This window comes from Argiope bruennichi, chromosome 10 (genome assembly GCF_947563725.1).
Source record: "Argiope bruennichi chromosome 10, qqArgBrue1.1, whole genome shotgun sequence".
In the NCBI taxonomy this organism is placed as follows: Eukaryota; Metazoa; Arthropoda; class Arachnida; order Araneae; family Araneidae; genus Argiope; species Argiope bruennichi.
Window position 1 is genome coordinate 91,894,446 of NC_079160.1, and position 24,933 is coordinate 91,919,378.

The 24,933-nt window shown below is 29.1% G+C and overlaps 1 protein-coding gene across 1 annotated transcript in view; it reads left to right on the forward strand.

The window, feature by feature from the left end:
* The first annotated feature begins 22,800 nt into the window (after positions 1-22,800).
* Positions 22,801-24,933, forward strand: part of LOC129987972 (calsyntenin-1-like) — a 240,061-nt gene continuing 237,928 nt past the window's right edge. The window contains exon 1 of the mRNA XM_056096022.1: positions 22,801-23,000. Coding sequence (XP_055951997.1) covers positions 22,946-23,000 — 55 coding nt within the window. The 5' untranslated portion in view covers positions 22,801-22,945. The remainder of the gene's footprint in view (positions 23,001-24,933) is intronic.

Genomic DNA, 24,933 nt, shown 5'->3' on the forward strand with positions numbered 1-24,933 from the left:
GCTCTCGACAGAAAGTTCAAATTTATTTGAAAAGTAGCAATTATGGGGGAAAATGAACTTGTTCCATGTGAACGCACGAATGAATATTTACCTTTCAAGATATATCGAGCCGTCCCTGAAATATTGCAACACATTATAATGACTATTTTCAGTTGTAAAGGCCATTTTTGATTTTACTACAGCAGAAATTTCATCATCTGAACCCAATTATTCGAATCTTTAACTACCCGAATCGATTTTGTGGGAAAAAGTAAAACAACATGTATTAAAATTGGGAAAATAAGAATAGGAGAGTGGTTGAAGGCCTTTAAGCGCCATTTTCTAATTAAAGGAAATAATTTTTAGCAATTAAAATAAGACGAACACATGTAATATTTTTCGTAATTTTAATGCATATATATGTGTGTTCAATAAATGCATAATTTAATTTGTGGTTTCTCGTTTATGTGACACATATGGGTTAACATTGTTCACAATTAGCCGTTTGTGCTGATCAGCTGATTCGCCAAAAAACTACCTAAGTTTAATTTCAATTAAACCTGTTACACATGACCTGATTTTCATAATGAATTTTCAAGTCTTTTCGAATCTTTAATTATCCGAATCGATTTTATAGAAAAAAGAAAAACGATATATATAAAAATTTGGAAAATAACAATGGGAGTGTAGTTTGGAACTTTTAAGTCCCCTTTTCAAACCGAAGAAAAAATCATTTTTAGCAATTAAAATAAGATGTGTACATATAATATTGTTCATAAGTAATTTTAATATACATATGTGTGTGCGTGCGTGTGTGTGTGTGTGTGTGTGTGTGTGTGTGTGTGTGTGTGTTGGGATTTGGGGATTATCGTTTATGTGACACATGTGTTATACACAGTGTTCCCGTTGTTCATAACTAGGGATTGCAATACCGGACCAAAATTTCAATACCGGTATTCGGTATTTTTTAGATCTTAATACCGGCATACCTGTTTTAATACCGGTATTAGATATTTTAGAAAAAGAAAAAAAAAAACAGGTGTTTCTTTGTTTTATTTGCCAGTTTTATTAGAGAGTGTAAATATCACAAAAAATAATATGTAACTTATAAATTATAACTGTATATAAGAATCACAAAAAAGTAAAAGAACAACTTATTTATTTAAATCACAAAAAAGTGTAAACATCACTATTCAGTCTGTGGTACTATTACAAATTTTTGAAATGTAATCTTAAAAAACATAATGCATCAATTGTACTGTCATTAAGCCTGAAAAGTAATTTTGTGTAAAAATTTCCAGCTGTCGAAAACGCTCTTTCGGCATCTACTCTAGTGGGTGATACTGTTAGCAAGGCGCGATATACTTTTTCCAAGTATTTACCTCTAAATCCCTCATCTTCAAATAAATCAATTTCTCGTCGGATGGTTTTGGATATAGCTGATTTCTGTATTGTATTTTGGTTCGTTGATTTTTTTTTTTTTTATTTATAGGTAATTCTAATTTTTGTTCAAGAGACAATTCCTTTTCACTATCGACATTAGTGTCATCATAATCTTCGATAATTGAACCGAATTCTTCTGAATGTGGATAGGTTTGTGGGTAAAACATTTTAAGATAATTTACTATAAACTTAATCAGATTTGAATTAATTATTTTCTTTTCTTCTTTTTCATTTTCATTTTTAAAATCATTGTAATTATGTAAATAAGATATAAGATATTTTCTATTTCGGTATGCCTTTCTTCTGTGCGATTTTTCAATGTAATATATAATTCTTCAGATAGTGATGTGTGCTGTTCTTTCATGACTGCAGCATGAAATTTATTGTTGCATTAGTTGTTAATAAATTCAAATCTCTTCGACATAATGCCTCTGTATTGTTTATTGGAAGTAGAGCTGATATAGTTCTGGATATTTAGTCGAATTCACTATCTGAAAAATTAATTTACAGGTTTAAGTCGATTATTGATTTTTTGATTGGATATCTGAATTTCAAAAATCGTTCCATCATTAGGAGTAAACTGTTCCAAAGTGTCTTAGAATCTATTATTAACATATATTCTGTTTTATTTTCAGTTAGTATATATTTTTGTAATATGGCATTTTTTGTAGGGGAACGTTTAAATATCTTAACAATTTTTCGAACTTTATAAATTATAGGAAACCATTCTTGATGGGTTAATATTTCATCCTCATTAGAAATATCTTCTTCAATAATTATATTGTCATTATCTTCATTGTCAATATCACTCTCACTCTTACTCTCTTCAATGTCGGAATCCGAAGTTTCTATATCCACAGTATTTGGGTTCTTCTGTTCTTTATTTTTTTGGTATAATACATCTATTATTCCTAATTGAATTCCATGAGCATAGCACAATTGCTGATTTGCGCCAATCAACTTTCCAACTTTTTTCGTAACTGTTGCTCCATTAATCTTTATGGATACAATATCTTCTTTCAGGGATAATCCATGTTTCGCTAATTTAGATTTAAGCAATTAATTAATCCATTAATTTGCTAATTAATTTCGTCCGTTAGGGAGACATAAAAACAAACGTATACTATTTTGCTATGCTGACGATCCCTGAACATATAGTGGAGACAATTAAAAAAATTTCTAGTAAATACCGAAAAACCGGTATTTCAACTTGTGAATACCGGTATTACAAAATTGTACAAATGGCTCAAAATACCGGTATTCGGTATCCCGGTATTGCAATCCCTATTCATAACTAGCCGTTTATGGCGACCAGCTGATTTGCCGAAAAACTGTCTAATTTCAACTAAACTTGTTACGCGTGTCTTGCTGTTCATAATAGATTTTCAAATCTTATTAATCATTAATAAATTTTCAAATACATTAAAAACGTGCTATTTTAAAAGATTTGCAACTATTTTCTTTATTATGGAAATGAACTATTCTAATGGAAACAAATTCTGTCTAGTTATTAAAACAATAAAAGTGGATTAACGGATTATCTTTGTTCTAAATTTATGTTATCTTTCACTTTACTGTAATCTATTCTTTATGCGAACTATGAGGCTATTAAACAGTGTCTTTCCTCTTTTGTTTTTAAGAACGGAAGCAAATCAAAAGACTTTTGATAAAAAATTTTTGATTAAACATTAAAATGATTTTATTGAAATTTATTTTTAAAGAATAAAGAATAAAAAGAATAAAATACAAATAAGAATAAAAATAAATTTTAAAGAATAAATTTTAAAGAATAAAATACAAAAAAGATCGGAGAATAAATAAATGCATTTCACTAAAAATATAATTTTTTATTTTTTAAAACAGAGTAAAAGTTCTTTTTGTAAAGTTATATTTTTCAGAAAAAATAATAGGAAATGGTTAAAATATTTCTCTTGATTTTTAATTGAATGAAATAGCAATAATAATAATTATTATCGAACAAAAGAGCAGTTTTACGTCTTCCAAATTATATTTATACCAAAAATGGTAGCTCTAGGTGATAAGTCTGGCCTGTAGAACACCAAATCACACACATTTTTCTTTATTATTAGGAGAGATGATTGGAGTCATACCATATATTATATATAATATTATTATTAACATCAGGATATATGATTGTGCAACGGGCAACTGTTGCTTGATTATAATACCAAAAATGGATGTTTTGGGCAGAAAAGTTTAGCTTTTCATAGTTTAACGAAATCTCGATTTGAAAATTTTAGGCAGTTTCCATGCTTTAGATAAAAATACTTCAAAGTACAAAAAAGGCAAACTAATTTGATAAAACTAAAATTTCTACTGAATAAAGAACGAGTGATATACATAGATTAACCGTAAGTATCAAATATAATCTTTGAGGAGCATCTTGATTACTTAAGAAAAAAATATGTGATTTTTTTCCATGGAACTCAAGATATATACATAGTAGATAATATGTATATCTTGTATATATCTTGCCTGACATAATTGGCATAGTGTCATAATTTGTACAATTACATAATCGGTACCAGCATAATCGACGTAATTACACATTCCATATCGGCAATTCTGACTTGAGCTTATCAAAATGAATTATTAAAGACTGATGAAAATATTTTATATGTAAAAATGAATAATTTTTTTCTATAAATCATATAATATCATTAAATAACTTAATACAGTTTTTGATAAAAAAACAATTTGATGAAAATATGAGGCAAAGATTGGCACATTTAATTTCCAATTTTGGAGGGAAGAAGTAAAGAAAAAAAATATTTCCAGAATTTTGTCTTCTTATAAAAACATTGTTTAAATAAACATTAATTTTTTTTTTTAAATTTACTTTCAAAAATCTCTAACTTATTTTCAATCGATTTCTAAAATTTATTGTTTCAGTCTATATCGTGTTTTAGACTAAAATATCTTGAGGGTATTCAAAAAGAAATGAAATCTTTTTCAATGTGTTAAGGAATAATCGAAACTAAATAAAATATTGTATATTTTTGAAATTTCCATTCAATAATGACATAAAATGTCTAAATATAAAATACTCATTTAGAATTCTTTGCTCGATATCATCTCGAAATACCATAGTTTAATCTAAAATAGTTTGTTAAACTTCCCGAATGACAATGATTCGAAATACTATAATTTTAAAAATAATATTTTATATAAAGCATACTAAAAATATTGTAACATATCATAATCACAAAAGCGAATTATTTAAGCGTAAATGTCCTTTGGAAAATCATCTCTGATGTGTAATTCAGGTATGATTCATCATAGTCAATAAAAGTGTAAAAAGTACAATAGGTTAAAAATATTTAATTACTATCAATTTGTGAAATCTCATAATACGAAAAAAAAATATATATCATCTACTTCTTACACAATAATGGCTCGAAGTATTATAATTAGAATTCGGATTATTCATAAGATAACGTCTCACATTTCACATTTTTAAAAATACATGTTATCTTACATTCTTAATATGATAATGACTCATAATATCATGATTTTCCAATAGAGTACAAAAACGAAATTTTTCAATAAAAAGGTACTTTTCTTTTAGCATGATACCAGCTTGATTAATGATTTCCTTTAGCACGTTTAATACTAATTGTTACCAAGCACTACGCTATCTCCAAATATTGGTGACAAAGGAGCAAACACGGACAACTAATGCTGTTTGACAAGCAAGTTGTCGAAAAACTAAAATATTGGTATAAATTGTAGCTATAAGTAGTAGCCAAATTATTGGTTAGACTTTGGCACATATGGCTGATGCCGAATTAATGAAAGAGTACTTGAAAATTCAAATGCCTTCTATGTAGCACTAAACGATGCAAGAATATGATTTCGAACGCCGTCTGTAAAATGATAATGATCATAAATATCATAATTTGTAAATAGAGCCCGAAAAGGAAATTTATCAAGGAAAAGATACTTTTCTGTCCGCATTCCAGCCGTTGCCCGCTTAAAATAATAACACTGGTTGGTACTTAGCACTATGTTGTCTACAAATATTAGCAGCATCGGAGAAAAAAAATAGTAGCCAAATACAGAAACTAAATATTGGTGCCACCCTTAATGGACTAGTACTGGTGCATTAGCACGCACCTCAAAACTCGTCACCAAGCTAAAATATTGGAGCCAAAAATGGGTGCCAACATAGAAGGAATATAGCTAAATGTTAGCGTGAGATTTTGGCGCATTTGGCTAATATCAAGTTAGCAAAAATTCAAGTGTCTTTTAACCACCGAACGATACATCCATATATTTAATTCCCAGAGCTGTCTGTAACACTGGGCTGAGTTTAAAAATATTCCCGCCAATGCGAAATCCTAAATTCTATTAGGCTTCTTGGCGCTCAGACAGGGTTTTTTTATTTGTGGGAATAAAACTCGGTATTAATAAAAATTAATTAAGAATCGCAAATTTTATGCTTGATTTAGATATTTTAAAAAATACATATTGTAGCAAAGGTAACTGAGCTGAGATCTGCAATTTCTTCTATGCTAATTTATTATATTTTCATATCACGGGACAGTGTAAAGTTATTCCTACTATTTTTTTTTTTTTAATTTGACCACACATTATTTTTCTGCCAGTAGATCACTATTCGTTTATATTAGTTTTTAATAATCAAATTTGATTTGAGTGCTCGTCAATATTTTTAGTTCATAGAATTCCAGATCTTTTTTATTTATTTTTAATGTTATTATATATTTACATCGAAAGTACACTGCTATTTATAATTTTTTTTTATTTCATTTGCTTTCTACCAGAGTGCATGAAATTTTCTACTTTAACTTCCGTTGATTAATCCGTGACAATCAGATTTAAGGTTTTGTTAACATGATAAAAGCTCGTCTAGATGAGCATATTTTCTAGTGTTCAAATATTTGTCATTACCCGCCAATATGTCGAAAAAAAATGATAAAATTAAATACATATTATCAGTTTGAGACGTTGTTATCATTATTTAAAAAATGAGTTTTTCTGTTGAAATATTAACAGAAAATTATCACCACTGATACCATTTGATTAGGCGTATTTATGTTTTTATGTAAATTATTTTTAATTATAAGATAAGTTTCCCCGACTTTTGTTATCGGTTAATACGACCATTCAACTTTCTCTTTTAGTTGCTTTAGTTTATTTAATACATATTTTTAGCAAAATAAAATTTATTTATTGCTTATTTATCAGATTACTCAAGCCTCCGTTGGGATTTTTTTTCACTCTACCCAGATATGTCTGTTAAGAATTTAGTTAACCACGTGATCTTCCTGGGCGGAGCAATCAAATATCACGTGGCCCCCTGTTGATGTTAGTATATATATATATATATATATATATATATATATATATATATATATATATATATATATATATATATATATATATATATATATATATATATATATATATATATATATATATATATATATATATAATGTTACCAATAAACCACATAAAAGACAACATGAGTCTTCAAGTCATTTCACCCAGACCACAATCTTCACTATCAAATAAATTATTGTATAATCATGAAATGCAACGATAATTTTACAATGTCTTTGACAATATACAGCTTAAGATACATTAGAATAGAAAAAAAACTTTTTTATATAGGATGGTTTCAAGTGGTTTAAAAAAATAAATAATGTTTTTTATATTCGTATATGCACTGTTGCAAAAACAAAAAAGGAATAACCATCATAAAAAAAATTCGTTATCCAAATTGGAATGAATAATTGGCATTAGTATATATAATTGTCCATTGTCAGCTGTAAAGCTGGGCGAGAGTAAAAATATCCCCGCCCTTTTGTTCTGATTCAGTGTCGGATGAGAAATGCTAGTGTCTATTTTTGGAGTCCAGCTACTTAGACAGATTTTTATAGAATTAAAATTGACTTGGCATTTTAAATTTAAGCATATATAAATAACAAAGGTCCATAATTTTTATTATCTTATATTTTAGTTGCTTTATTACATTCTTCCTTCATAGCAAAATTGAAATTTATTGCTAATATTTTTTCCAGTACTTTTAAAAAATTGTGTATTTGATTATAATTTTTGTTTCACTAGTGGCTCACGATTTCTTACAATCCGATTGTAGCGATTCGTTTCAATTTGAGTGTTCATGAGCGTTTTGGATAAAGAAGACCCAGTTGTAAGGAAACAAAACTTCCAAGGTTGTTATGCATTTACATCTAAACTGAACTGCAAATTATAATTTATGATTTCTTAATTATTCTGTCAATGTGCATCTCAGAGCGTCTAGACTGGAACATCTTCTGATAGAATGAGAATTAAATCTTGTACAATATCCTAAAGAAATTCTAAAATGCCTAAAAGAAGAATAAGTTATTTCTAAGAATGTTCTAGAGCCAATCGTTTCATTGTTTTATTTATAATATTTATGTAACGTTATTTTTTAATTTAATTTGAATCTTAATTAATTTACTAGTTTTTATCTTAATTTAGCTCATATTCATTCTAAAATGTTCTCTTATTTCCTGATTCAATTTCCACCTTTTGATTTCATCATTTTTAAACAAGTCCTTAAAAAATTGCTGACTCCATGGTTCCCGCGCAAAGAATGAAGAGATAAAAATCTTTAAAACCAGTTCATCTTTTTAAAAAGATACCTAAGACTCCTTTGTTTAAACTGACGCGTGGTAAAGAAATCCCAATCATAATCTCATTAAAATCATTGAAAGGAAAAATTTCGAACACTTTACTTTTGTATCGCGATGTAAAGAGACGCCATTTGATCATCGTTTCTCTCTTGTACCAATTGTGACTCCTATGGTGAAATAAATCTAACGCAAAAATTCAAACGTTTCTTTTTTCTACTTGCAAAATAAAGTTTACATTTATATCCACGCAAATTATGACAATTTTAAACACTTTTCTCTTTTTGTGTACAAGTTATAGCTACTATATAATTAAGAACTTGGTCCAGAGATAAAATGAAACCTCCAAAGATAAAATAAAATAGACTTAAAACATTGAATGAAAAAATGAAACAAAATAAAACAGAATTAAAAACGATTCAGACTTAAAACATTATCATGCCAAAATGTTACGCATTTCGGATTCAAATTTTCATTTCACACACCTTTTTGTAGTGTATTTTCGTGCACAGTTGTTTATAAAAATGATATTTATATTTATTTTGTTTATTATTGAACACTCAAAAAAATGCGTGACCCTTACATTCGTTGTAAATATTTTTACAATACTTACAGAGCTATTTTAAAGAAACACATTTATGATCCTATGAGCTTAATAAAATGTTATTTTCATGATGATGAAGCTTATATAAATGTTATTTTCATATTCATTTTCACTACAAAAAATTTGAATAAAATATTTCTTTAAAAATAAATTTATATATTAAAGATAAGCGCTTTAACAATGGCAACATTTTGAAATTGTGAAAGGCGAACCTTTTCGTGGGCGAAATGAGAGTATTGCTGTTTTTGATAAGAATTCAGTGCAAAATTATGCCGATTTCTTGGAAAATAAACTTTATTTTTCATAATCCTGGGTCTTTATGGATATTTCCATATAATTTTTATTTTTTTTACAATTATTTGAATGTTTGCAACAAAAATAAAAAATAATAATAACACTAAGTTTGTATTTGCAATGGATTCGCTAATCGGAAACATTATAATTAAAACTATGGAAAAGAACAAAAATCATCCAGATTTACCAGATCCAAAATTCATACTTAACTGAAAGGTCGAAATTATTGCAATACTGAAAATATACAAATTAAACCGAAAAATTAATCTAATTATTAATTCAAGAAAGCCATATTATCAGTGATCTGATAAAGAATAGTAATTTATAGCTAAATAAATTCAAACTCTCCATAAACAGCAATATTAGAAATTTCATAGCACAATATCAGCAGTACATTCGATGCTTATGATATATCTGTTAATCAAACTGCAATCTATCTTGTCAGTAATCTAGCATAAAATATGTTTGTGCTAAACCATTCCTACCCCCCCCCCTCTTCCTGTCAGTGAAAACTCAATAACAAGTCAGTCTATAAGACGGTAATTCTAACAGTGTATATAATGAAAAGTCATATCAAATGACCTAGCAAATATCATCTAAAAAAGCGATAAATATCTCGCAGTTATTATCGCTCAAGGAATCAGACATTGAAATATTAGAGAAAAATGTTAGTCAACAAATTCTTCGAGTTAGTAAAGCAAAAACAAATGTTTGCGAATTTTGTTTGCTAAAAATAAATAAAAATTGTGCATTATAACTCTTTTTCATAGAAGACAAATTCTTTTTTTCTGCATTCAACATATTTATAAATTAGCCAATCTTCCAAGAATGTATTCAAGTTGCAATTTGTAATAATATTGTTAAGGGCAATGTAGTTAAAACATGAAAACATAATACAGTAAACTAGTGAATCTATATAAATAAAACCAAATCAGATGGATTTTTATTGAAGATATCATCAGAAATTCGTATCGAATTCGCTATTAGAAAATTTACAGCAAAGTTATTGAATATTATTTTCAAGGATATTTCAGTTAAAGTGTGTAAATAACAGCACAGTAAACTTACGAATCTATATGAACAGAACCAAATTAGATTGATTTTCATTAAAATGGATATCATCAGAAGTATCGCATTCATCGCTAGTAAAATTTAGGAGAAATATAATAAATATTGTTGCCTTAGGTAATGCAGTTAAAATGTGAAAACAGTGAATTAATGCAGTGAACTAACAAATTTATACAAATAAAATAAAATCAGATGGATTTTTACTGAAGGTATCATTAGAAATTCGTATCCAATTCGCTATTAGCAAATTTATAGCCTTTATTGAATATTATTCATAAGGATATTTCAGTTAAAAGGTTAAAGCACTTGTGCAGCAAACTAATGAATTTACATGAATAAAATTTAAATTGATTTTCAACAAAATGGATATCATCAGAAACTAGTATCGGATTCGTCGTTAACAGATTTTATGCAAATGCAATGAATATTATCGCCCTAAGCAATACAGTTAAAAAGTAATAATAAACATAATGGAGCAAGCTAATGAATCTCTCTCTCTATATATATATATATATGAGTGTGTGTGTGTGTGTGTGTGTGTGTGTGTGTGTGTGTGTGTGTGTGTGTAACATATTTTTGATTGAAGCAGAATGCAATTTCGAAGACGTTGAAGAGATATGTTACATTTTTAAATTAATTTAATATCCATTTCATGAAAGCATAATTATTTACAAGCAGAGACGCGGACAAGGCACGTCCGCCACAGCGCGTCACAAAAGCAGAAGTAAGAAAGAAAGGGACGAAACAAATGATCGCTAGTCTTATATAACATATGATTTCCGGCCACGAGCCGATGGAATACTATGTTGACCTTTGACAAGGACAACGGAAGTATCACTTTCATTTGATACGTAGTACTGATGGCGCATTATTTTTACAAAGGAATTAATTAAAAGGAAGTAATTAAACCGAAAGTGGAATTGGATCACGAAATAAGAGAATATTTTAAAATGAAGTTACGATGGGCTAAATTAAAATAAAATCTTGGAAATTAATTAAATTGAAATTAGAATTAAAATATCATTACATATATATTTAAAATATCATTACATATATATATATATATATATATATAACTAATTTAGTTACATTTTCATTGAATATAGAGAAGAATTTGTATTCTATTCGCCATTAGTAGAATTTATTCTATTATTCTCAATATTATGATATCAAGTACAATTTAACTTGAGATAATAACTTGAGTAATACCAGTTTGTTCTCAAGAATAATTCTATTAGAGTGTGAAAATAACTGTACAGTAAACTAATGAATCTATATGAATAAAATCAATTTAGTTTAATATTCAATGAAATGGATATCATCAGAAACTGGTATCAGATTCGTCTTTAGTAAATTTAGTGTATATTGTTCCCTTGGGTAATGCAGTTAAAAAGTGAAAATAACCATAATGCAGTAAATTAACGAATCTATTTATATAAGACTAATTTAGTTGAATTTTCACTAAATGGATATAACGAGGAATTCGTATTGTATTCACCGTTAATAGCAAATTTAATAAAGCGGGAGAAGTAAATACATTATTAAAATTTATTAACGAACATAGTTTAATTGCCAGCTAATTTTATCTGTTTTCAAAGAAAAAATATTTTCATATCAAGATAATAAGAAGTAATTTTCTCTACAATGGCTTTAATTAAGAAAGGAGGAGGTAAGTCAGAACAAAAACAGACAAAAAAAAAACTTTACTGAAAAAAACAACGTAGTCGTTTAAACCGTTACTATCAAAAGAATGCAAAACGAAAGAATAATTAATTATGGACTGCAACATTTATTTTTGTTTAGTCTGGCCGGAGTTATTAAAAGAAGCATGCTGATTGTTCAACTTCTTGATACCAGACTAAGCACCGTCATTCGCGGAAGTTTGCTCTAAATGTCATTATTTAATATTTACATCAAAACATATTTTTAACGATCCAAATCATACAGTAGCGGTTTTCGAAATTGCCACTGCAGGAATAACAACCATATTATCGAAAGGATATTGTTCCTACTGTATGTAACATTTAACGAATAAAATGCTACCGAAATTTGTGTGCCAAATATAACTGTTGTTAATTGATATGTGATTGATATGTTAATTGATAAATATATATTCAGTGAAGAAAAATCCGTTCCAGGCATATGTTTTTTGTTCCTAAGAAAGCAAAATGTCTTCACTGAAAGTATTCAAACGTTCTTACATCGATAATTTTATTTTTTCGAAATTCAATTAGCGGTACATTCAAATTGTCAACATTTGTCAAGTTGTCAAAGCCATAAAACAAGATGGCTGCTGAGATATATGATGTGGCCAACAAAGCCTTGTAAGTTTGTAAATAAAATTTTAACAAAACTAAGAATTATCTGGCAAAAAGAAAAGTATATTTAAACTATAAAAGGTAACTATGATCGCTTCATTAATTGAAACTCAATTAGCGGTACATTCAAATAATCAACAGTTGTCCATCTTGTTTTTACAATTAACTACTTGGTGCCTGTTGGCGATATGAAGAAGTGACGATATGTTACCTTTAGACTACATCTAAATTTAATGTTTGCTCTTCCTTTCAGTAATTAATAAATACCCCAAGACTGTTTCGAGACTCAAAATTATCCTTTAATAAATATATTAGTAAAAGCCCACTTCACCACCTCAAAATTAAATTGAAAAGCTTAATTGGCCATAAAAACAAACTATTAATAAGACTTTAGCATTTTAAACGATATTGTGCCACCTAAACTTTCTATCAAATCATCCTCTGAAAAAATAATTAAATATATCAAGGGCTGTTTCTAGATCAAAAATACTTTAATACCCTAAGAAGCCCAATCCCCCAATTCAGGATTAAATTTGAAAACTTAATTGCTCATAAAAACAAGATACTAATTAGGGATGAAATTCTCTTCTATAAATAATATTGCTGCTGAACACTCCACCCATATAACCTGAAATTAAAAGAAAGGATATATTGAAAATGCTCCAGAATTAGAAATTAATGAAACGGATGGACACTTCCTGATATGTAAACCGATGAATCTTACATAAATGTTTTGAAATATCAAATTTATTTTGAAACATAATGAATTAGTCTCAATTAAATTCTTCAAGCAAATACTTTAAACTCACAACAAGCAGTCACAATGATCAGCTTGCGATCCTGAATTTCGATTCAAGAAAAGAGTATAAAGAAAAACCGAATCAAGTATTTGAAAATACCTTATTCTGAAACACACACACACGCACACGCACGCACAAGCACGCACACACACACACAAAGAATACACAACAAACACAGCACAGAGAGAAAGAGAGAGAGAGAATCAGCCACGTCTTAAATGCAAATCTGGTCAGATGAATTTTACTGAATTATTGCTGTTTTGGTCATTAATAATCAGCGATAATCGAAACATACTTTTAATCGGAAACTCTACTGAAATAAATAATATATCTTCATTAATTAGGAATAAATGATTTAGAACAATAATAATCTCACTAAATTCACAGATTCTTTAATAAAATTCTAAAACAAAAATTAGAACAGATCCAATTTTAATTGTATCAAAGAGAATATTTCGTTTTTTTAGAGTGATCAGATTTCTTTTTCTAATTTGTACAAATTTTAAATTAAATTTCAATAATTCCATATTCTGATGAGAAAGTAACAAGATTAATTCCGGAAGATTGTAATTCGTAAATGAAATACTATTACAGAGTCATAAAACTCGATAACATCAAAAAAATGAATAATTAAATGATTAATATGTTAAGAAATGTAATACTTACTTTGTTCAGTAATTAGAAAATTATTACCGTAAAAACTTGCCTTTATTTTTCTAATTTGAGTTGTTTTTCTCGACATTATAGAAAGTTAAATAGAAGGAACACGTATTTCTCGTCTGGTATATTTCATAATAATTAGCAACAATGAAGAGATGTACGGCAAATGTCGAACCATTTTGATGTAGGATTTACTTTCATGATATTAACGTTTTGAAGCAACATGAGGGCTATTTTGGCATACCTCGTAAATCAGAATTGCAGTGAGATGACAGGAACTCACACCTGTGCTTGCAGTCCCTTTCCAAATTCTGCATCAAAACATTGAGTTGAATGTAGTATCCATTCTATATTTTAAAGGAAAGAAACGGATGTAACCTCACAGAATAGGATTATTTATTTAGATTAATATCCTATTGTGAAGGTACAAGGCTGTTTTCTTGATAGACTGCACAAATTTGAAGTGTTAATTGACGTTGGCGATTCCTAATTCTTCTTTGTCAGTGGGAATCAACAACTGATTCCCTTTCATTGTAAATATCTCAACACCACAGTGGAGGTAGAATATTTGAACGAATGAATTAAAAATAAATAGGGCTACATTCACAGTTAGTCTTTGACGGCATCGGCTATCGAATCAGTAATCTCTTGATCTCTAAGCGAAGAATTTCTAACCAGTCCAATGTGGTTACACAGTTTAGCGTAGTCAATCATTCACGAGCACTTAACGCCAGCTCCCCTAGTGAATACTTGCTAGAATAATCGGGACTTCTTTATGCATGCCAGATTTCTTTCTCCTCGGCCGCATTCACTGACCAAACACGACAACACGATGGATATCTGAAAGGGTTGAAAACCCAGCCTTCCACTCGACACCACGCCAATTCTGAATGTATTGTTACGAAATTTCCGGGGTTCGTTTGGATAGTGGAAGTTATATGGTGTGAAGAACGCTCAATCACCAAGCGGCAGTAGAAAATAAAACAACGACGTTTATTTACACGAAGACACACAGGACAGCACAAAGACGACAACTATATACAGCACAGAAGACGATTATCTTCAGCCGAGACGTGCAGCATGCAACAGTAAACACAGCAGCTCTACTCCGTCGCTGCTCCGCTAGTCCCTGGAAGACGTGTTCTTCACCGTCGCTTCCGACTACTCTTCGACTCCACTGGTCCATGACCCAATTCACCACTGGTTCACAACTGCTCAATTCACCGTCGGTTCACGACTCAATTCACCACTGTTTCACCACTCGACTCACCGTCGACTCCCCGGCAGTTGCAGGTGCTTCCTTTTATAGGTCTCAGGAGGCTTGGCTAGAAGCCTCTCAACCAATCAGGAACGTTCGAGGCATATCTCCGTTCCTACTGGACGGATCAGGACAATTCTCAATGTTTCGGGTATAATCTATTTTGGCGCCAAAGTCACCAAATTCGTCGCCAAATGGTCGCCAAGTTTATCGCCAAGCTCTGGGACCTCCTATGGAACCACTATGCTGGGAAGCCGCATCGCAGATTCGTAACAGTATTTTCGATCTGATATTTAATTTTGGAGTGACACCATTCCATTAGCGCAACGTGGAGTAATTGTGAATCTAGGGTTTAAGCGAATGCGCAGTTAGATGCTAAATAGCATATATTGTTACATTTATCATATGATTGTAACATTACATAAATTGATTTATCTAATATTTAAGGTGCCATCGGATACCTAGCATTAGTTTTTAAATATTTTTTTATTATTATATATCTAATTACTATCCCCAGCGTTACATTTTTGTGACTCAATTTTTTATGCAAGTTTTAATAAACCTATTTCAGCCTTTTCAGTCTACCATTATCCCACATTCAATAAATTCTGGATCTTTAAATATATAACATCAAAGCACTTATGTATTTATTTCTATCTATTTATCTGGTGATCTTTCTTATTTCTTTCTTATCTTTTCTTATTTTGGTTCCAATAATTTTTTATTCTGGTTTTACTACTCTGGCGTTTCCTTTTCTGTTGTTTCACGACCCCCAAGGGAATCGATCACATCCCAAGATCGGAAATCACTCTTGTGTGGGGAAGAATTCCTGAGATAACCCAAAACTTGGTTTCTAAGGCGCTTCCAAGTAACCGTATCTTATTGGGGAATGCTAATTGAAAATTACTCATCTGACATCTTGTTAAAACTATTCCGTTCTTTTTGTTAAGAAAATGCCACAGATAAAATCTCCTGTGCTCCATCTTCTTGAAGTTTAGAAGCACTTACTTGCATGATCCGAGATGGGCTAAAGCGATAAAGACTCAAGTAGTGTTAAAGATGACTGAATACCAATTTTAAATATACTTCGATTTAAACAAATTATTTCTTCAGAAAGCAAAAGTGTGTAAACAAAAATTAAATCTACAGAGGCTTGAAGAAAGGGCTATTTTGCTTTGAATCTTATTACCAATTAGCCATCTTTGGCGACCAGTTCATTTGACAGAAATATTGATTTTATATAACTTTCATTAAATCTCTTATTCTTAACTTTGAGGTTCATGCTTTCCTTAAAAGCATATTTTTAAGCATCAAATATTGACAGACATTAAAGAGTGATATTTTAAATGCCCACTCTTGTTCTATTTATTTATTATAAGTGCCTATCTAATTAGAATCATATTCCATGATATTACAATGGTATTAAAAAAAATAACAGTCTAGTTAAGCCGTGTTCATATTGTACATTTATAAGTTATCGAGTTCAAAATATGAATATAGAAGAATTATTATATGAATAAATAAATTATCATTACTTAGGTTACGGAAAAAATACTCTGAAATCAAGACGTCTACTCAGTTATAATTTTTATTGCCATATTTCATGTTCTAGCTTTAAATATTAAAAAAATTATTTAAAAAAAATTTATTTCCAATATTTTACGTCATTGCTTAAAGCTCGAATCCATTACGCAAATTAATAATTTATTTAATGGGCTTCTTGTGTACATCCGACCACCCCGCCACCACTGAACGAGGCAGTATCGATGCTATTTAATAAGCTATAGGTTCTTTAAACCTATAATTTTGGAAAAAAAAAAACATTTTATAATTTCATTTGATAGCCTAAACTCTTCCAAATATTTTTTAGTATTGCATTTGTGTATGCGTTAATTAGTTTAAAAGCTTAGTCAAAACAATTAATTAGTTCAAAAACGTGAAGACTTTTGTTGATTTTTCACTCAAAAAATGTTTACTTAAAAGCCATTTTTCTCAAAACTATATTTCCAAAGCTTTCAAGCAAGATTAAACAAAAGTGGTTCATCGTATCAATATGAAATTTTCCAGGTATGCTTGGTATACATATAATAAAGAAAATCGTGCAAAATGAGACTATTGTTATGCATATTTTTTTTCAGCGCTTGCTAATATGCTAAAAAAGTTTTTTAAGAAAGCGTTATCATGTTTTAACAACATAAAAAATAAATTAAAACCCAAAAAATCTATTAACACATTTATTCTTTTGTATAATTATCAATGTATGTCCTTTGGGAATAAATTGGGGTAACATTTGCTAATATAAGTTGCATATGTTCTGAAAAACGTTGCGCACAAGCAAATTCTGTCCTTGATAGTTTATAAGGAACAGGTTTTTTCATATATATTTTAATTACTGAAAATTATTACAAAGACTTAAATAATCATAATTATAAAATTAAATGCCTATTAAAAATGTGGTATTAAGTTTTAGAATTTTTTCTTTCGTTAGGGAGAGTCACATTTGACCAGCCGGTATCCTGGCATAGGGATAGCGCATCTTCCCCGTGATCTGGGCGTCCTGGGTTCGAGTCCCGGTTTGGACATGGTTGTTCTTCCGTTGTTCTATCTATGAGATGTGTGAATGGGCTCTCCTGTAAAAAGGGGTTGTGCAAGCGAATGAGTGATGCGTGAGTAGCAAAGTCGTACTCTTGTCCCTAGTTGACGCTACTATAAAAACAAGAGACGCTCCCCCAGCGGCTTAAATCGTTGTCTTCGTAACAGCGGGCTTGTCCATATCAAGTGCCATAAGAAACAACAACAACATTTGACCAACTTCCGAGATCTCTTTTAACTGTTAAAGGTCCTATAGCCTCTTAAATATACTTTTCCATACTTAGTTTGTATATTGTTACCACATTCAACATGTCTCTTCAAATACACTTTGAACTCTGAGAAATATTATATGATTTTGCAAAATACCGTTTTTTAGTAGTAGTTCGTCTGTTTTTTTTATTTCATTTAATCTCTTTTTCATTTTGTTTCAGAATTAAAAGTTGCTGTAGATTTCATTTCTTTAATCGGTCTAAAAACAGTTTTATATTTATTTGAACAATCAAACCGATTCGATTTCAAACGATAGGTAATTAAAATTTAACATACCATCTAAATTATTTCTGCAATCGTAGTGTTGAGTTTGTTTAATTAATGAGTTTTTATAATTATTCGTTTTTGCTAAGATCCTAAAAGTTCCGTTTGGTGCACTGTTTTATTTTTGTTAAATTGTTTTTAACGCTTCTAATTTTATATTTTTTTATTATATGAAAAAAAAAACGTATTTAGAAGTGATACCATCAAAACACTAAGCTAAGCATTCTGTGAATATACATTTACATGATATGAAGGAACTGTTTTCAATTACAAATTAACTCACAATTAGCTTCAATAGGTAAATTGTTTTTTATAATATATTTACGACGGATTCTACCTTTTTTTTTCTTTTCGAAAAAGTAATAATAATAAAATAACAAAAAATAATAAAATAAAAAGCTTATAATTAATATTTGTTAGATTACTACTATTTTTGAAATCGTATTATATGAAAATATAAAATGATTTGATAACGAAATATTTGAAAGAAAATATACTCTTTGTTTTATTTTAAATATAAGTTGAGTATTAGAAATATATCACAAAAAATAATTTCGTGTGAATATGAGGAATCATTTGATGGTGCATTAAATCAAGATTACTATAAATTTTTCAGCGTTCGCTTTAACATTCATAAATTTAACACCATTTGATTCCCAAGCATGTTAATTTATTATGATTTAGAACGTTTCCCCTTCCTTATAAACTAAAAAGCGTACTTTTTCGTCAATTTTTGAGAATCTTTTAAAATAAAATTTCAAGATAAATTATTTTTAACACAATTATGGGGGGGGGGGAATCGCCCAATTCTGATGAATGTATTAGTAGTTTATTTGCTACTTGTAGGATAATTTTCGTAGAAATATTTGATTCACTATGTTAAAAAAAAATCTTTTTTTCAAAACCAAATGTGTCGGATTTGACGAATATATACAGATTAAAGCAATGCCACTTCATTGAAATGCGGGGAATTCGATTTAATGAATATCAATACGGACTTTTAAACAAAAAAATTGTTAGAAAATATTTAGAAATAACTATATCAACACCTTGTCTTGCAATACTACATTACTAATTTTCTTAACAACAACTAGTCGCTGTTGGCAATCAATTGGTCAGCCGGGGATATCAGCTATATTTAATTCCAATTAAATTGTTTTGATATAACTTCATGTTCACGATTCTGTCAATTGATCAGACATTGAAGCCTATTATTTTAATGTCTTACATACGTTCTTTTATTGTGTACATGAACCTTTCTAATGAAAACCAATTTCCGTACATCATAGCTCTATTAGAATTTGAATGTGTAGTTCATCTATTATATAAATTTCGAGGCATTGTAACTTCATTATTTTATTCTGCTTGTACCCTATACATATTTTAAAAAGACTGAAAATTATTTGAATAGCAAGACAACAATGTAAAAAAACTATTGTTAAAAATTAGACAAAAAAAATTCAAAATTGTTTAAAAATTCAGGAAAAATTTTACTGATATTAAATTAGTATCATTAAAAAGAGAATTTTTTAAATGTCAAAATGGTGTAAGAATTCATTTTTGTGAAATAATATTTTCAGAAGTTATGAAGGGAAACTTTGAAATTCAAATTAATTTTTGATTAACTGAAATTCAAATTAATATTTTTTAACAAATTGCCAAGAAAAGCACATTCTAACCTCCAAGATACATATATGTGCCAAATTCGATAGTTTACTTGCCAAACGGCCAGGCTTATACAGCTCCAACACGCATACAAATTTTTATTAGTAACAGAGAAACACATAGGCAATTTAAATTGATATTATGCATACAGATAAAAGCGATCAAATATCTAGTAAGAAATGACTATTATCAGAGATACTAGATATTTATTATTATCCTAGAACTAGAAGTTTTTTTTAAATAAACAGTTGTGACTCTCTATGCAGAATTTTACTGTACAGTACACTCCCGATTATCCGCGGAATTGGGTGGCGCGGCCGCCGCGGATAACCAAAATCGCGGATAATCCGAAAAAAGCTAAAAACGGGTATAGCAAAAGAAAAAACAGTCATTCCAACTTCGAAAAATCGTTTTATGTACAATAAAACGTAAAATAAACAGCAGGAAATGTTTAACTAACGCTTAATATTTTAGTATATCACTCAAAACTAACCTAAAATGCATTTTGTTAATGAAAATAGAAAAGTGCTTTGTACTTACGAGAGGCGTCAAGGATACACAGAAAAATTAATACATATGTACTATTTTAATACTATAATGTATTATGTAATTACAAAAGCATAACTATAAAACGACATCTTTTTGAAGAAATCAGTCATTTGTGTTTGCTTCTTGCTTTGGAAGCATTTTCTCTTTGATTGGAAGCAAAAACAAACACTTAGTGCGGCAGGCGCGGATAATCCGCTCCGCGGATAATCGGGTGTCTACTGTATATAGAATATAGATTGCTAATGTTTAAATGAATTTCTATTTAATTTTATATCAGTGATTTTTAAATACATTAGATCATATTCAGGAAAGTTTAACAACACGGGATGAAAACTGCGTAGTTTCGCAATTACCCTTAAACTCAGATTGTCATTCCATTTTGAGTGTTAAGTAAAGAATTTCGTATTATTATTTATTTATTTTGTAACTCTGCAAATAAATATGTGTCCATATTATACAGGGAATTTCACTACGCCTTTTTGAATATACAATACTAGCCATACCAAAAACAGTTTCAATCGGTTCGGAACAAATGCGTATAAAACACAAATTCAACTTTATTAGAGACTGTGCAAGAAAGATTTGTGTAGAATACCACAGCTGGTTTAAATACTTCATGGATATTGGCGACAGAAATTCCATTGATGAATTTCTGTCGCCCATATCCGATGTTGTCCGAAAGTCGGTATAGGTCTATAGCTTTCGTGTAAAAAAACCAGGTGTCATTCTTTTAACTCTTTTCATTTTTGAGTTATCGGATTCGTAGATATGCATAATCACAAAAATGATTTTCCGAAATCAGTGAGATCTAAAATGTGAGAATTCATTATAATTCTGAAGCCAACTTTTTGACAACTAATTCACTTTTATTTATATTTACATAATTTTTTTTTTAAATGCTTCAGATTTCAAATTTATTTTTATTTAATTGGGATTTCGGAAATGATATCATTTTTTAGCATTTCATATAATAACAAAACTACTTTTATTGGTGTTTAGCAGGGCAACACCATTAAAAATAAACACACGTTTGAACTGCCGAAAGTCTTTTTTCAGTATAAATAGCGCTTTTCATTGATTTGATCGATTCATGAGAAGAATAGATTTAAAGAAATGAGCTAGCTGAAAGCGAAGATCGGTTATTTAAAGAATAATTGAATTGATTCAATTTTCTGCTTCTTTGACGAAATGTATCATTAAAAATTAGTGTGTAGATCTTTATTCCGAATATATGCAGCGTTTTCATTGATTTAACCGATTCATGAGAAGCAAAGATTTATAGAAATGAGCTAGATGAAAAGAATGGAGACAGGCTATTTAAAGCTGAATTGACTAAATTTTCTGCTCCTTTGTCGAAATATATAATTAAAAATTAGTGTTTAGATCTGTATCCTGAGTTACACAGTGTTTTCGTTGATTTGGTCGATTCATGAGAAGAATAGATTTATAGAAATGAGCTAATTGAAAAGCAGCATGATTGGCTATTTAAAGATTAACTGAACTGACTAAATTTTCGCTTCTTATATCATTAAAAATTAGTATTTAGGCTTGTATTTTGAGTGTACGCAGAGTGTTTTCATTCATTTGATCGATCCACGAGAAGAGTAGATTTATAGAAAGGAAGATTAAAAGAATAACAGATTTAAAGAATAACAGAATTGACTACATTTTCTGCTTTTATATCATTAAAAATTAGTATTTAGATCTTTAACCCGAGTTTACATAGCGTTTTCATTCATTTGACCGATTCAGGAGAAGATTCAATGTATAGAAATTAGCAAGCTGAAAAGCATGTAGATTGGCTATTTAAAGAATACCTGAATAGACTCAATTTTCTACTTCTTACATCATTAAAAATGAGTATTTAGATCTTTACTCAGAGTATACACAGCGTTTTCATTGATTTGACTGTTTCGTGAGAATAGATTTATAGAAATTAGCTAACTACGAAGATGAACTATTTAAAGAATAGCTGGATTGACTCAATTTTCTGCTTCTTTGACGAAATATATTTTATAAAAATAATATTTGGATCTTTCACCATCGTGTCAGGGATAATTGTTAATTTTGCCTCAAAATGCGCACAGGATATATAGTTCCAAAATTCCAGTCAAAACATATGGTTCATTTATTAAACAAAAGTGACACAAAATAAATGGAGAAATAACCGAATTATTGAGCTACAAGAGCAGAACATGCAACTACAGGAGTTTTCTTGACACTAGAATGACTAACGAATTCGATTTAATTAATGCAGCGTAAAAATTAATAACTTTACCCACTCAACCTATTGAAGATCGCCACTCCTGAATTGGCGACACAATTTCCGCGCCAATGACGTTCAGGCGAGATCTCACCTGCAGCAACCCTACAGTGTAGGCAAGACGAGGGGAAACAAACGATCTGAAGCAGTCGGTATAGCTTGTACCGTAGAACAGGGGAAGAATACCAGCATTTAAAAATTCTTATTTTAATAACTTTCGAACTGGATATACTGTGATCATTTACATGTTGTAAGCATGAAACATCTTGGAATTATCATAGCCTGCATTATCAGCGTCGCATTTGCTAGAGGTAAGTAAAAAATTCTTGTTATGAACGACCGATTTTCAACGCTGTCTTTTCCCCCTCTTGAAGACGTTCTAGTAGTACGTGTGTGTTTGCATCGTTTTCTCATCTTACCCTATTCGGTCTGTTTCTTTTTATGTGGTTGCAGTGAGGCAAAGCAACACTTGAATGAAAATTGCAGGTGTTTTTTCAACACCGATTCGAATTACATGATTAGGATATTGCACTGTTAGAGAGAATAGGAATCTTGTTTTTCATATACCCAGCTCTCATATTAGGCTTAGTGTGTATCATCTTAGTGATAAAATAGAACACTCCGGTTTCCGATGTGTTGCAAATAATCTGATAATTATATTCGATGATAATGATCTGTGAAACATGCAAAAATTATTTTCTTCTTTTTTGTTTCTCTGTTGTTGCGATTGTTTGTGTATTTGTTTATGGACCTTGTCAAAACAGATACGTTTGACATACGATTGCCGATATTTTAGTGCTCACATTAATTAACTTAACTTAATTGTATTTTAAATTTTTCTTTCATAATGTTTTAGAAATCATAAAGTATGAAAAATTAAATCACTTAGTATATTGCTTAGTTTTGAAATTAGTGTTTGATTCTATTGTAATGAAAATCACTTTTTTCAGAATATTGAAAAATCATGTTTTATAAATTCTGAAAATGTTCATCTCTCTTTAAAAAAATTCTTTTTCAAGTTTTCGAGTCTGTACAGGTGTTATCGTAAAATAATGCTTCAATATTTTTTTTTTTTCGGAGGTAAATGACTATAATGTTTTTTTGATAAGTATGTTGTATATGCTCAAAATGTCTTTATTTCTTTTATAGTAGGTTAAATAATCGGCAGACTTTTTATTATTTCCGTCTGTTATTTATTGCTATAAATACATACTTGAAACATAAAATAAAATTCAAAAGATAAATATACAAATTTAGATAAATACTTTAGTAAATGATGTTGAATGTAAAAAAATTAAAAATGAAATGAATTGCATGATGTAGTAAAAATTTTCTTAGTATGTGAAAATGTCTGAATGGGTAACCAACAAAAAAAATCACCAATTTCTAGATATTTATTGTAAATATTTTAAAATTCAATTAGACATTCCTTTAAAATTGAGGATATTAAGTCATTTATTACATTTTGGTATAACCAGTAGTTTTTATTTATACTAAATATTTGACTCTGAAAGCTATTTTTATTATTTATAATGTTTTTTTAAAATTTCTTTTTTCTTTAATTAACCACCCATTTCAATTAATTCCTTTTTGAATTTGCTGTATTCTTAAAAATATTTAATGACAAAGCATAGGGAATTTTTGAACAGTATAAAAAAATTGCAGGCTCTATGAGTATGATATTGAAAATATATATTATGCACATAAAACAGTTAACTCTCAATGTGATGAAAAAATAAGGATTTTATTTTTTTAGTCCTAAGTATTAAAAAAATTAATAATTTTTTTTAAATTTATAAATTTTCTTTTTTGAGCTGAAGGTCAAATGATTGATAATTTTCCACTCTAATATTAATTTGAAATTTTTATTTGTATTTGAAAAAATAAAACATTTTTTATTTGTAATTTCCTGAAATAACAATTTCAGTTATGATTAACTTAATTTTTTTAACTATCTGAATTAGGATTACAAATTCTTTATTTTTAGTTAAAATCTGTAGAACTATAAGTTTAAATAAAGTATATTCTTTTTGATATTTAATATTCCAGTTCAGACAGGTTAAAACAAAGCTTATCATTAATATTTTTTTATATAAAGAATGGATTGTTATGATTATACTAAAAAGTATTCTCTAATTATAAAATTTGACTTTCTGCTAAACATACTTAATTGTGTTATATATATTATAAATGCTTTTATTTACATTAGTTTTAGTTACATCCATTAGTCCACTATTTACATCA